At 40.7% G+C, this 15503-nt stretch overlaps 1 protein-coding gene across 1 annotated transcript in view; it reads right to left on the reverse strand.

Annotated features, from left to right (window-relative positions):
- Positions 1–15503, reverse strand: part of BTAF1 (B-TFIID TATA-box binding protein associated factor 1) — a 3603226-nt gene that overhangs the window by 725911 nt on the left and 2861812 nt on the right. The window contains exons 32-33 of the mRNA XM_044055641.1: positions 6676–6753; positions 6464–6593 (exon numbers count right to left, since the gene is read on the reverse strand). Of these exons, the coding sequence (XP_043911576.1) occupies positions 6464–6593; positions 6676–6753 (208 nt within the window). The remainder of the gene's footprint in view (positions 1–6463; positions 6594–6675; positions 6754–15503) is intronic.

Raw genomic sequence — 15503 nt, forward strand, 5'->3', positions numbered from 1 at the left:
TGTAATTTATTATAAATGTTCATAAAAAGTTGCTACCCTCTTCCCAATTACTATGCCTGGGTGTACTAGGCTGCAAGATAACATCAGTTCAACCTAAAAATCGGACTACACCTATCCTTTCTTCCGTCTTTAACTTCTTTAATAACCTCTTCAAGAAGGTACATGGGATATTTTCTCCCAAGAAACAGATCCTTCAGTATATCACACACTTTTTCAAAGTCTTCATCTTTTGAAACCATTCTCAACATTCTAATGAACTGCCCCCTTTACAATACTTTTTTGTTTAAAAGGATGTGCACTTGTAAAATAGATATGAATTTGAAAAAGTATTTTTCCTATAAAATGTATATTTAAACTTTGCATTAGCTTCAAGTTTATAAATAGTTGCATCCAAATAATTCACATACTTTTTAACATTATATGTGAATTTAAGAAACCCAGTACTCTCGAAATAATGAAAAAATTCTTGAAGTTTTTCAAAAGTGCTCATCCAAAAAATACATACATCTTCTAGGTAACGTTTGTACAAAATCCAGTATTTACTATGTGGGGGGGGGGGGGTAAAAATAAATTTATTTTCCCAGATATACAAGACTATGTTGGCATAACTAGGGCACAACAAGCCCCCACTGCCACTCCAGTAGTCTGCTTAAAAAATTCCCCATCAAAATGGATAAAATTATTCTTAAGAACTATTTCCATAAGTTCCAGAATTACACTATAAAGTATTTAAAATCAAAATTGCCCTGATCTACCACAGCCTCTTCAAACCACTCAAGCCCTACATAGGATCATAGGAAGTCACTAGGCTATTGGCCCTGAGGTCCTTACAAGCCCAGTCAAGAATTTAGCCCATGTTCTAACAAGTCAGCACCCTATGCCACTGGTCCACAGCAAAGACATAGGTGGAATCCCAGAGGTGTGTTTTTCTGTTTCCCATCTAGTTATACAGGTTGCACATAAGGTTTAATGAGGTACTCTGCTTTACGTGGAGAGGGAGTATATTCAACAAAAGGGGAGTGTCTCTGGGACACAAATTTGTCCCTCCAACAATCCTGCTGATGTCAATGATATTGTGAGGTATCACAGAAAACAGATCAACTACATCAATTGTAACAAAAATAATATCCTTATATAATTTTTCAAACCTTATGAGAAAAATCCCAGGAGTCCTTAAGTATCCCTTCCTTTCCATCCATATTGATTTAAGTCTTTGATCAATATATTTTGCTATAGGATGTTTTTTTAGATCCAACTACTGCCACAACAGGCCTGAGAGGTGGATCTATTGAATCTTTATGCAGTTTGGGAATTCCAAATATTGATAGCATAATAGATTTATTCATTGATAAATATCTGAAAATATGCTCATCTATCATAGGTTCATACTAGGCTATCTGCCCAAGGGCATTTATAAGCCTAGCCCATAGTTATGTGGCTTTCGCCACCCCTTTAGTTTGAAGAAAACTATGCCTATTATTTTGCTGTGCCTCTGTCAAGCAGTGACACTGAAGTAATCCCTGGGATATATCTGCGATCTCCCATCCATTGGTCAAGATTCCTCTTGAACAAGGCCAGCGAGGTGCTCTGCCTCACATGTACCGGGATTTTGTTCCACAGCATAGGGAGTCTCTGGGTGATGAATCTGTCCTTCCAGCACGTTCTATTAATAACCATGTCAAGGTTTAAGTCTCCCGCCCTTGTGGTTCTGAGGGATCTAGATTTTTTGAGGTGAAGCATATTCATCAAATCTGGGTTTGACATGGCCTTGTATGTCAGGCACAGGTCACCTCTGAGCAAGCGGTATGCGACTGAATAGAGCTGGAGTTCTTTCAGTCGGGCAGCATAAGACATATTTTTGAGACCCTTTATCCTTTTGGTGAGGAACTTTTGGGGCCTTTCCAGCTGCTGCAGGTGTCGGGTCAGATACATTCCGAATGGGGCATTGTACTCAATCATAGGTCTAATGAGTGATGAGTACAGGGGGACGATGACCTCCCTTGATCTAGATGTGAATCCCTTCATGATCAGGTGGGCAATGTAGAAGGTCTTCCTAACTACTTTAGCAACATGAGTGTCAAAGGAAAGGTTACTGTCAACCTGGGTCCCCAGATCCCTGATAACTTCTTCTGTGCTCAGTGGATTGCCACCTATATGGTAGCTAGGGGTAACCTTGTTTTTCCCGAAGGGTATGACTATGCATTTCTTGGCATTTAACTTTAGGCCATGGCTCTGGCACCAGTTATCAGTTTCTGTGAGGCCCTTCTGAAGGATATCTGTGTCATCTCTTCTAAAAGTAATTCCCTAAGTACAAAATCTATCTTAGCATAGGCAATGTTAATTTCATTTTTAGAAACTCTAGTATTTTTTTCTTCATCACTAAGTATTTCCGTCATTTTACCTATGTACGTAATATTGTCCATAATGATAATTCATCCTCCTTTATCTGGCCTCATCACCCTTATATTCTCATTCTTACTTAATTCGTCTAAGACTTGTCTTTCATTTGCAGGGAGGTTTGGAGTCACCCCCCCCCTTTTTTTAAACTTCTCTTAACTCTGTCTTCCACCATTTCAAAAAAAAATTAACTGTGGATGCAATGGAGGATTATATGTACTTTTTCTTTTGAAGCTATTACTTTCTCTATTTAAGTTCTTATCCTTAGAAAATATAAGCTCTATTTTTTTTCCCTAAGAAATAACTTGAGAGCTATCAATATTTTACTATTAGTTTTATTACTAGGAATGAATTTTAACCATTTCATAGAAATATTAAAATAGACATTTCTTTCGATGTTACTATAAAAATATTAAACTTTTTATACAGAAAAGTGAATCCATTCTGTATTATCTGCTCTTCCCCCTTCCACTGTTGTAACTGTAAAATTATGGACCGTTTTTTTTAACCTCTCCAATATTCTCAGGGGTGAAGGGTCATTCACATCAAACCTACTGCCACCATCTCTTAAATCATATTCCACACATTCTTCATTATACCCTCTTGCTGGTGTACCAGACCCTTTTCCATTATAATCTTCCCTTTTATTAAAACTATCTTCATCAGAGTATCTAATATCATAATTGTGTTGCTAAGGGAAATATTTGCTTCTATTTTGTCTAGGCTTAGGGTAACTTCTACTTTCATAATATTCTGTACTCTCTCTAGCTTTTTACTTTTCCTTCTAATCAAAAAAGTGCACTTTTCATCTATCTTTCTTTTAATAGTAAAAATAACTTGCATTTTTCTTCCTCTACAGTAAAAAACAGATTAGTAACATTAAAAATAACATTTTCACAAACATTCTGCTGTCACCATTTTTCCCTTCTGCCACAGTTTTATCAGGACCAGCTCTTTTTGGTGTTATGACTGCATATTTACGTATACACGGCTTGGTTATTTTTCTCACACCCAGATTTGGAGCATACATACAATGTACTTTCCCAATTAAATCCTACAAAAACTACTTTCTTGCTTTAATATTTTAAGCATAAACAGCAACCACTGATAAGAATGATTTGCAATATAACATGCAACTTGCATCAGGAAATTAAGCAATTAAGAGCATACACCTTTTACTTAGTCATCTCTTCAGTCCCTTCACTGTCCTTCTAAATAAGGACAAAGCACAGATTATATTTTAGAATCCTCCCACCAGTTTGGCATCAAACATCCAGCACTTTTCAGCTACCTCATGCACAATAACAGGTCATGTGTCGGAAATACATCAAATGGTAAAATGCTTTATAGCTCTACCATTCATTCATTAATCACACACTAGTCTTTGATTTCTTCCCATCATCTTGGCCTCACAACACTGGTCTCTGGTTCAATGTATTCTTGATTCTTCTAGCCAGCTTCTGGCCTTTTACTCCCCATTACTCAAGTATTTTCCTTTGAAACAGGAAAGGTTTCACTGTCAAATTCTCCCAAGGGCTTTGTTACTGTCAGAAGAATAGGATGTTGAGTCTCCTTCAGCTTGGTAGCTCTCACTTTGTTGGCTACAAATTATTTCCTCTTAAGTCTGTTCTGCATCCGAAAATGTCTTTGATCACCCAGGAAAACAACATTCTGAAGACAGCTGGTTAAAGCAACTTCAATCCCTTGAATCCCACACCTGCCACTCATCTCCTTTTTGCATGAATAAACTTGCTCTTCACCTGATGTACAGTGAATGACTTCAAACACACTGATGTCCCCAACTTTGTTTTTAATATTTTTCCATTCTGCCACAAAACTGTCAGGAATAAGCCTCCCTCTGTTAGTATGACTTCATTTTTACTACTAAACTCTTTGTTGCTTTCTCGTTGCCAGATCTGGAACATACACATAACGTGCCCTGTCAAGTAACAAATCCTGCTAGTGAATACTAGTCCAACTGCTTATTTGCACTTTCATAAAATAAATGAAGTCCATTCCACACAGTTTCTATGGTGTAGCAGAAAATGTCAGGTATTCTGTGTGCTCTGCCTTCTAACTCTTTTTTGAAACAAATTTCTTGAGAAGCCTCATATTCAGCCAACTTTTCGTTAACTTCAGCCTCTGTTTTCTGCATTTTTTATCTCATCTCAAAAGCTACTTAAAGCCTCTTCCATTCTTTTCAGTGTTGCTTTATTTGACTTTATATATCAATCCCAGTGTCTCACTTATTTCAAACTAATAGTGCATTTGATTTTCACTTCTAAATTGCTGGAAGCCATTTCCTGTGTTAAAGCTGAAAAACCTTTTTGATAAAAAGCTGCAAGTTTTTTTCAGAGTCATGGTTTCTTCACCTTCTCCATTTTTTTTTCTCTCCAAATAATCTTGCTGGGATCCAGGCAGTATAATGATAAGTCAGTGACTAAATTTTACCAGTCATTTTTAGCATTTACTGTTTTCTGTTTCTGAGCACTGGGACAGCTTTGACTGACCTGCTGCTCAGTGTACTGTCATTTTGGGGTCCTTGTCCAAAACGCTTGAGAAAAGAAGTAGAGAGGTACGCTCTTGAAGTTCAAAGATGCAGAGTGGATGTGCATTCAGGGCTAAATCTTACTCAAGCAATCAAAATGCATTAGTGATCCTTAAAATAAATGTGCATTTTTTTAAGAAAAAAGATCATTTAAGAAACCTTCAGGAGGTGAGATGGCTGAACTCACAAAAGCATTGCATATGCATAACACAGCTCTAAAAGCATCTCCCTTAGTACGGTTAATGCTTTACTAATGTTGTCAAACGTTTCTCTGCCCCCTAAAAAGCTACACTGATCTTTATTTATTAGGCTTGGTAGTATCCTTTCCTCTTTTCTTTGCCAGTAAAAAATATTTTATAATCATAATTTTATAATCTGATTACGTTGCCTGATCTGAGTGGTCTTTGTCTTCTTTAGGAATTACCAGTATTTTTATTTATTTATTTTTTTTAAGAGTCTGGGATTGGACACCTTCCCCGGTAATCTTAATACCAACTGTACTCTTTAGGATCTCATTCTATGCCAACTTCCAAACTTTGTTAGGGATTCTATCTGGTTCGGACTTTTTTTTAATCTGTGGTTTGCCTTGAAATCACTGTTTTTATTTCTCCACTAGTGACCCCCCCTTATCTAGAGCTAATTTCTTTACCTCCTAACATTCCATCAGCTCTCTCTCTCTCCCTCTCTCATAGAACTTCCTTGAACTACTAAGCTTGTTCTACTGTATTTGGCATTCATCAGATCGATCACTATGTACAATTTCCTCCTTTGGTATATACATTACCAAACATTCAACAACTGAAGTGTCCACAGAGGTTCTTAACTAAAAACAATATATGGTGTAACATGTCCTATGCAGACAATCTCAAGGCTCTATCCCTCTAGTCCATCTCCTACAAGCAGCTGAGAGGAGCTCTACAGCTGGCATACAAGACATTGTCAGACCCTACCCTAATGGAACTCCTGCATATCTACAAATTAGCACCAGAATTACCCATTCTAAAGACTTAAACCTTGCCTGTGATACAAACAGGACCTGCTGAAGAGACAGGTATGAATCCCGGACACAACCCATTCTCTGGATCAGGATCCCCATCCATATGTAGCACAGCTCCTCTATAATCCATTTCAAGTGTAACTTGGACAACTGGATGTAGATCAGGAAATTCATCACTGGTTTGGTACGTATGTCTTCAATGGGCATAGGCAGCCTGCAAACGGTTTATCTCCCAGGCTCATGTTTGTAAATGTTTCATCTCAGAAGCACTTCTTACACTTATCAAGGGTACCAGAACTTGTCACAGATTTAGGATGCACAGCTAGACTTAAAAAGACTCTTGTGGTTGCTGGCGTAGTAAACATCTATGAAGCTAAGCTCACTTGCACAGTTTTGTTAATTCTGAACTGCTCTTTAAGAAATACCAGAAAAAAGTATGTACCAGAAATTAAAAAAACATCAAAGAGGCATTACTTTATTTTCAAAATTTCAGCTTCTTACATGGTGACAAAAAGTATTACCTGAATTGGTGTTCCCGAAAGAATAATTCGATAGTTGGCAGTTAACTGTTTTACGGCTTTTGACAATTTAGTTTTTCCATTCTTTATAACATGGCCTTCATCAAGTATACAGTAGTTAAATTTAATATTTCTGAAAGAATATGACAGACTGTTAGTTTAATAAAAAAAAAAAAACTCGTTAAATAAAAAAATTGAAAAAAAAAAATTCTTACTTAAAAAAATCTATATCGTTTCGTACAACATCATAGGAAGCCACTATAAGATTGTACTTTTTCACTTGGTGCTGCAGCCTAGAAAAAAGACAGAAAAAAATATTATCCTTTGTGTAGCACATCCTTCAAAGTAGCATGATACATGCAGTTAACTCCCTGTAGATGAATCCCAATTTCAGTCATCAGCAGTCATGCAAATTGTTACCCGCATGCACCTTTGAGAATTCAACAATAGTTTCCATATTACAGAGTTTAAAGTCCCTAACTACAAAGCTGCATTTCAGACTAATTTTGTAGCATATATATATATATATATATATATATATATATATATATATATATATATATATATACACACACACACACATATATATATATATATATATATATACACACACACACACACACACACACATATATATGTATATACACACACACACATACAATCCACTCTGCTACAGGCCTCATGAGGAGCTCTGTCTCTCTCCAACCTAACACCACTCTTAAGTATTCAACTGTGGTACCACCTTTATCATTAGTTATGTCAGGAACCTGGGTGGCAACTCCCAGATATGCTCTGAGTTAGTGCAAAATGACAAAAAATACACTGAACCCACAGACAATGCCAACATCCTGGCAGACAGGTTCAGTGCAACCCCCCCCCCCACCAACAGAGTGTAGCCTCCCTGACATCACAGATGCACAGGTGAGAGCTGCCCTCTCCAAAGCAAAAAACACAGCATCAATGGGACCAGGCAATGTCCCAGGCTGCGTCTTACACGAGCTCCAAGAAGAAGTGAACCCTCACATAAAGTCACTGTTCAATCTCAGCCTTACTACAGGATATCTACCCAAGGAATGGCGTACAGCAACAGTGGTCCCACTCCACAAAGGTGGTGCCACAATGGACCCCGGAAACTATCGCCCTATAAGCCTGACTAGCCTGGTCTGCAAAGCTATGGAGCATATCATCATGGAACTCATAAACAAAGACATTGGGAACCTCCAAACACTGGATCCTACCTAATTCGGCTTCGTTAAGGGCAGATCTTGCCTCTTGAACCTGGTCGACTTCTCTGAAACAGTCACCAAGGCCATAGATGAAGGGAAGGTAGTCCACACAGCCTACCTTGACCTTGCAAAAGTCTTCAACACAATACCCCAGTCGGGCATCATAAATAAGCTCACCAGCTTAAGTATCAACCCCTATGTCACAAGATGGGTTGCAAACTGGCTCAGGGATAGAACCCACATGGTCAGAATTGCAGGTGCCATGTCAGACTCTAAACCAGTTACAAGTGGCGTCCCACAAGGCTCAGTCCTGGGACCTCTCTTGTTCGATATATATTTCTCTGAGGTACAGGCTAAGATGGGAGGACTATGGCTGACCAAGTTCGCAGATGACTGCAAACTGGGTGCCATAATCGACTCGCCGACTGACACAAGCATCCTCCAAAAGGGTCTCTCAGAGACAGATAACTGGTGGCCTAAAGCTAAATGCCAAAAAGTGCATAGTCATCCCCTTTGGGAAAAACAAAGTGCCCACAAATTACCACATAGGTGATAATCCATTAAGTACGGAAGAAGTAATTAGGGATTTGGGGAAGTAGACAGCAATCTCTCCTTTGACAATCAAGTTGCCAAAGTGGTTAGAAAGACCTTCTATACAGCCCATCTTATCACAAAAGGGTCCACATCTAGATCAAGAGAGGTCATTGTGCCCCTCTACTCATCAGGCCCATAATTGAATACAATGCCCCATTTGGGATGTACCTTACCCGACATCTGCAGCAACTGGAGAGACCTCAAAAGTACCTCACCAAGAGGATCAAGGGACTCAAACAGATGCCCTACGCAGTTAGGCTAAAGAAACTCCAGCTCTACTCGGTTGCTTACCGCCTACTCAGAGGCGATCTGTGCCTGATGTATAAGGCCATGTCCAACCCAGAATTAATGGACATGCTCCACCTCAAGAAATCCAAATCCCTTAGAACTACACGCTCCAGGGACTTAAACCTCAGCACAGAAATAAATAGGACATGCTGGAGTGACAGATTCATATCCCAGAGGCTCCCCTCACTCTGGAACAAAATCCCAATCCATGTTAGGCAGAGCCCCTCAATGACCCTCTTCAAGATAAATCTTGACGAGTGGATGGGAGATCGTAGGTTTACCCCTGGGATCTTTTCTGTGTGCCTACTAGACAGAGGCACAGTAAACTAACCTTAAAAGGGCTATCTTCTGTGACCTACTATACAGAGGCACAGTCAACTAATCTAAAAGGGTGGTGAAAGCCAAACACACTCTGGCTAGGCTTATAAATGCCCTAGGGCAGATAGCCCAGTATCAACCTATGAACCTATTATAAGAAAACCACAGTCCAGGTCTGAACTGTCTGCAAACAGCTAAAGTTAACTTTGAGTATGTGTCTACCTGTTTGAGCCAATATTCATTTTCCCCTGGACAGCACTCTGCTTTGGCTTGTAAGCAGCCACCCCCAACGCACACACGCTCATCTTCCATTTTTCTCTTATTCCCATCTGTTAGCAAATAGTATCCATAACTGATAAATACTGTGTGTTTGTTAATTTAAACTGAGACCACAGTAGCCTACTGATACAAGGTTATCCTGCTTTTCCACCTGAGAAATGGTTAAGAAATGACTTACAGTTTCAGAGCAGTCCTTGGTCAATTCCGATTGTTTCTTAAACACAAACTTGTCTTTGCTTTGGCTCATTAGCAACAGTACAAAATAACTGCCTGCTCACACCCTTGTTTCTCCCCCTCCCCCTTCCCTGTTTATTACCTTAAGCCAATCCCAAAGTTAATAAATATTACCTGTGGCAGGCACCATTTTTATAACTACAACCACCCTTTGTCACTATCATATGTTCATTTATCAGTTTACTGTATTACCCGATTGCTTCCAGCGCCCTCATAAGAGCAACTAACAGGGTCTTTACCTGCTTCTCTCCCCACCCTGCCTCCTATTCCCTCACGCCCCAAGTGGTCCTACCTTTATTACACTCACAAACCCCTCCCATCTTTCCAATAGCCAAAGATAGCACTAAACCCAACACTACCTCCTCCATCTTCCCACTACTATCACTCCTCCTCAGCTAACATGTACAAGCATACATTACCTATGCTCACTGCATGCACTCTCCTTGCATATCTTACATCCTACCAAAACTCCATCACCCCCCCACTCAACCACTACCACTCATGTCTCACCCTCACTCAGCTCCCCCTCCCACCAACTCAAGAACCATTCCCATGCACCCCCCCCGCATATTCTAACCAACTATAATGCTCAAACATAAAGCATCCCTACAACTTAACATAGTAACCCTCCCACCATACCTATTACCCACAGAGTACAATCATAACGTTTCCCTAATAAACATATTCAAAAAACTGAGTAAACTAATAACCTCATGCATAGCAAAACTAGCCCTAAGTGGAGACATCCATCCCAACCCTGGCCCTTCAATCTCCAACCCCAGTCCTCATAATCAGACTAGAAACCACAACTTCTCCCATATCACAGCCAATACAAAGCCAAGTGACTTTCTTCTACTAAGCATAAATATCAGAAGTATATCCAACAAAGTCCATGAACTCCATGCCACCATAGACTTGTACTCCCCAGATATAGTCATCCTGACAGAAACATGGCTAAAACCTCACATTACCCGTGAGCAAATCCTCCCTAGCGGTTACAGCATACTAAGAGTAGACATCTAAACAAGAAAGGAGGCGGTGTAGCTATAATATTTAAACAGCATCTAAACATCCAGATCTTAAAATCATCAGCTCCACAAATAGGCAATGAAGAAATAATATATACCAACCTCAAAATAAACCAAAACAAAACCATCAACATAAATGAATGCTACTTCCCACCTGACCAAAATATCCCTCCACTAGGAAAACCTCCTCAGCTGGTCTACCCACCATCTTCCCAAAGAAACTATAATTTTAGGTGATTTCAATATTGACTGGCAATCATCCAACCCATCATGTAAGCCTTCATAGCTTCACCCAACTAGTTCAGTCACCAACCAAAATAAATAAAATCTCCAGCAAGCACACTACCCTGGACTGGATACTAGTCAGTAAGAGCCCCCAGTCATATATAACAGGCTGCTTTATCAGATAGCCTCAGTGATCACTCCCCAACATTCCTACTCAAAAAATACCTATACCAAGCTAAACCTGTCATCTACAGTCAAATACGTAAAAAACAAAACTTTAACCCACTCACATTCATCTCATCCCTCAAAGCAAAGAATGTAACTGGCATCCTCTAAAGTACCTCAGCCTTCATGACGCAGTTGAATATTTTAATACTACCTTCCTGAGCATCCTTAATTACCATGCCCCCCCATAAGACTTTCCAGAACCAAAGCACAACCCTCCTCATGGCTACAGAAAACCACTAAGTCAGAAATGAAAAACAGGGATAAAGCCTGGGAGCACTGGCACAAAACCAAAACCCTCTCAACTAGACAGAATTTCCTATAACTACACGATAGTCAAAAAGCTAATAAAACAGGACAAATTCCAATACTACCAGTCTGCCCTAGATTCTTTCCAACACAACCCCAAACAATTCTGGTCCTCCATAAACTCCATCCTCCACCCAGCTAAAGTCAGTACCCCTCCTCCTAACATCCCTCACTCCTCAGAAAATATTGCTACCTCATTCAACACACTTCACACAAACCATACTATCACTAGCTAAACAACACAACCTCCTCCCCTCCAACCCACACCTTCAACTAGTAATCTCCCCCCACTGCCTTCTCTTTTTCTCCTGTACCTACCTCCAACATAAAAAACTCTTAACTAAATTTAAGCCCACCAAATTAGCAACAGACAACCTCCCAAGTGAATACCTACAAATCGCAGCTGATGCTCTGGCCTACCCAGTATCCATCTTGATTAACCGATCTCTGTCAAAGTTATGTTCCCACACTGTGGAAAGTATCACATATAATTCCCCTACACAAAGGCGACCCCTCCACAGAAAGTACAGTTTTGTACCTACCATAAATGTAGATGTTCGAGGATTCCATTGCTGCAGTCCTTACTATTGGGTATAGTCCGCGTCCAGTCGGCCCGAATACCAGAGTGTCAGGGGGCATTAGACTGACGCCAGTACGTCAGGGTACTAATGCGCATGACCGACGTCATATCCTCAGTCTTTTCTTGCCCCAGATGTCAGAAGACCCTAAAAAGACAAGTCCCAAAATACCTGCACCAAAAACATGTACAATAAATACAAGAATATATACAAAAATATAAGCATGTAAACTCACCTACACAACCACCCCTAAACACAGAGGGGAAGGAGGGAGGGTAAATGCAATGGAATCCTCGAACATCTACATTTATGGTAGGTACAAAACTGTACTATGTTCTTCGTTTTCCATTGCTGCAGTCCTTACTATTGGGTAGAATCCCAAAGCAGAGGTAAGGGAGGCTGGCAAATCATAAAGAAGTAGGAGCTGACAACATGCCTTGCAAAACAGCTGTGGCAAAACCAGCCCTAGACTTAGAGTAGATAGGAAGGTGATAATGCTTAGAGAAAGTATGCACTGAACTCCAAGTAGCTGCTTCCAAAATATCCTTAGTTGCCACCCCCTTAGAAATGCTGTTGAAGTGGCAGTAGCCCTAGTGGAATGAGGCCTAATCCCAGCTGGAATCTCCTTGCCATGATGGGAATAACAAAATGCAATGCAAAAGCCAATCCACCTAGAAATAGTTTGTTTTGACACAGGCTTGCCCTGTGAACTCAAAGCAAAAGAAACAAACAACTGCTGAGACTGCCTAAAATCCTTAGTCCTGCTTAAATAATAACGCATTGCCTGTGTACATCTAAAGTGTGCAAAATCTTTTCCCTTTATTTTGAGGGTCTGCATAAAACGAGGCAAATGAATAGTTTGGTTTAAAGCCACACTAGAAACCACCTTAGGCATAAAGGAAGGATTAGTACGTAATGATACCCTATCCTTATGGAAAATCAAAAGGGCTCTACTGCCATAAGGGCCTGCAACTCAGACACCCTTCTTGCAGAAGTAATAGCCAACAGAAAAGCAGTCTTCCATGACAAGTATTTCAATTCAGCAGTAGCTGCAGGCTCAAAGGTTGTAGAGTAAGTTTTTCCAACACAAAATTGAGATCCCAAGCAGGAGTAGGAGCTCTTGGGGTCTTATATTCTTTGCCCCTCTAAGAAACTGCTTGAACAAAGGATGCGAAAACAAAGGTGGGTCACAATCATAGTGAGCTGAAATTGCTGCAGCATGAATCTTAATGGAAGAGAAGGACAAACCTTTGTCCAATAACTCAGTAAGATATTGAAGAGCCACACTCAAATTAGGCTCAGAAATCTCCAAATTCTTTGCTGTACTCCAAAATAAAAATCTCTTCCATTTTCTCCACTCTCCTTGTACTAGGTCTTCTAGCTTCCATAATCACATTTAAAACTTGTTGAGGAAGTTGAGACCTGCTGTGTTTCAACACAGAATATGCCAGGCTGTTAGATGAAGAGAGTGAAGCTTGACATTGAGCAGATGACCGTCCTTCTGAGATAACAGATGAGGAATCAGAGGTAAAGGCCATGGAGGCTTCTTTACCAGACTCGTAGTAGTGGGTACCAGTGTTGCCGAGGCCAATCTGGAGCTATCAAAATCATCCTTGGCCTGTCTTGTCTGACCTTTAATAGTACCTTTGGAAGAAGAGGCAGAGGTGGAAAGGCATACACATGAAGGTTTTTCCAACTGAAAGACAGAGCATCCACTTTCCAAGCTGTGTGATGAAACCCCTTTGTGCAATACTTTGGCAGCTGGTGGTTTAGTGGAGAAGCGAACAGATCTATGTCTGGAGTTCCCCAAGACACTGTCAATTTCTGAAATACATGAAGATCCAGTTTCCACTTGTGGGGATCCATGATTTGTCTGCTTAACACATCTGCTAAGGAGTTCTGTGCTCCTGGCAGAAACCTTGCCTGAAGAGTTAGTTGCAAGCTTAGCGCAGTCTCCCATAAAATCATTGCTTGCCTGCATAGAGGATAAGAATGTGTTCCCCTTGCTTGTTGATGTACCACATGACAGTTGTGTTGTCTGTTAGAATCAACACCTGCCCTGGAAGAAGTAACTCCTTGAAAGCCATTAATGCAAACTGGACTGCTAACATCTCCTTCATGTTGATATGTAGATGCTGTAGTCTGGCAGGCCACTTGTCTTGTATCCACTTTCCATTTAGATGAGCTTCCCAAGCAATGTCCGAGGCATCTGTCGTTAAAATCTGACTTGCCTCTGGCCGGGTCACAGAGAGTCCCTTGTTTAGGTGACATTCCTGAGCCCACCACAAGAATTCTTTTTGAAGGCAAGGTATTATTTGAATGACAGTGTCCAAATCCTGGCAGTGCTGTGTCCATACATTTTTGAGATACCATTGTAGCTTCCTCATATGCAGTTTGGCATTGGGAAGCACCAGAATACAAGATGCCATGAACCCTAATGCTTGAAGGACTGTCCTTGCAGTCAGCACGGACTGATGAGATAGTTGATGGAAGTAAAGTGACAGACTCTTTTGTTTGTCCGGGGTTAAAAAGGCCATCTGGGCTGCTGTATTCAGTCTCACACCCAGAAAGCACATGTCTTGAGAGGGTACTAGACTGGACTTTATTTCGCTCACAGAATACCCTAGGCATCTTAGCACTGCTATAACATATTCCAGATGCTGTAGAAGGTCTTCCTTTTCTTGAGCCAGAATCAGGCAGTCGTCCAAGTAAGGATAGATTTGAATTCCTTGAAGCCTGAAGTAAGCTATCACTGGAGCCAGAACCTTTGTGAATACTCTGGGCAGTAGATAAGCCAAAGGGCAATGCAGAGAACTGATAATGAGAATTTCCAGCTCGAAACCGCAGACACTTCCTGCAACTTAGCCTTATAGGCACATGAAGGTAAGCTTCCTTGAGATCTAAAGTTACCATCCAGTGATCTTTGCCCAGCAGAGGTAAAAGCTGTTGTAACGCCAACATCTTGAACTTGGGAATGTCCAGAAAAGTGTTGAGGAGAGATAAATCCAAAATTGGTCTCCACGTGTTCCCCTTCTTTGGTACTAGGAACAGGCGAGAATAAAATCCTAGGCCCCTTTCTGATACAGGGACTGGCTGAATGGCCCCCATCTGGAGTAACTGAGAAACTTGCTTGTGAGCCTCCTTTCTTTGTGGAGGAGGAACGTCTGGCATGCCTTTGAAAGGGGCATTGTATGGAAATAAAATCTGTAACCGTGGTGAATGATATCCAACACCCATTTGTCTTGAGTAATTAAATCCCAATTTTCTTTGAAAAGAGACAGTCTTCCTCCCAAAGGAGCTGCCAGACGAGAATCTACTGGCAGCTGAAAAGACAGGTCATTGGGTCTGTTTACGAAAGGACTGACCCCTGCCCTCACCAGAAGTCTGAGCAGGTGAACTCCCTGTTCTAGGCCTAAAAGAACCTTGAGCCCTGCCCCTACCACGTCTAGACCTACCCCTAGACTGGGAATCATAAGCAGGATATGTCCACCCCTTAGCAGGCCAATTTCTACTAAACTTCGGTGGCTGCACCTGCAAAAAATCTTTAACAGTTTGCATAGACTTAGCTTTGTCCTCCATTTTCTTTAAAACTGCTTTCACAGGCGATCCAAACAACACATCAGACTGTAAAGGAGCATCCAAAATTCTTGTCTTAACATGCTCAGCTAAATTCTGATCCTTCAACCAGGCATGCCTGCGAAGAACAGAACTAGTAGCAGCCACCCTCGAGGAGGCCTGT

The sequence above is a fragment of the Protopterus annectens genome, chromosome 14.part0, assembly GCF_019279795.1.
Source record: "Protopterus annectens isolate FY-2018-M chromosome 14.part0, PAN1.0, whole genome shotgun sequence".
NCBI classification, from domain to species: Eukaryota; Metazoa; Chordata; order Ceratodontiformes; family Protopteridae; genus Protopterus; species Protopterus annectens.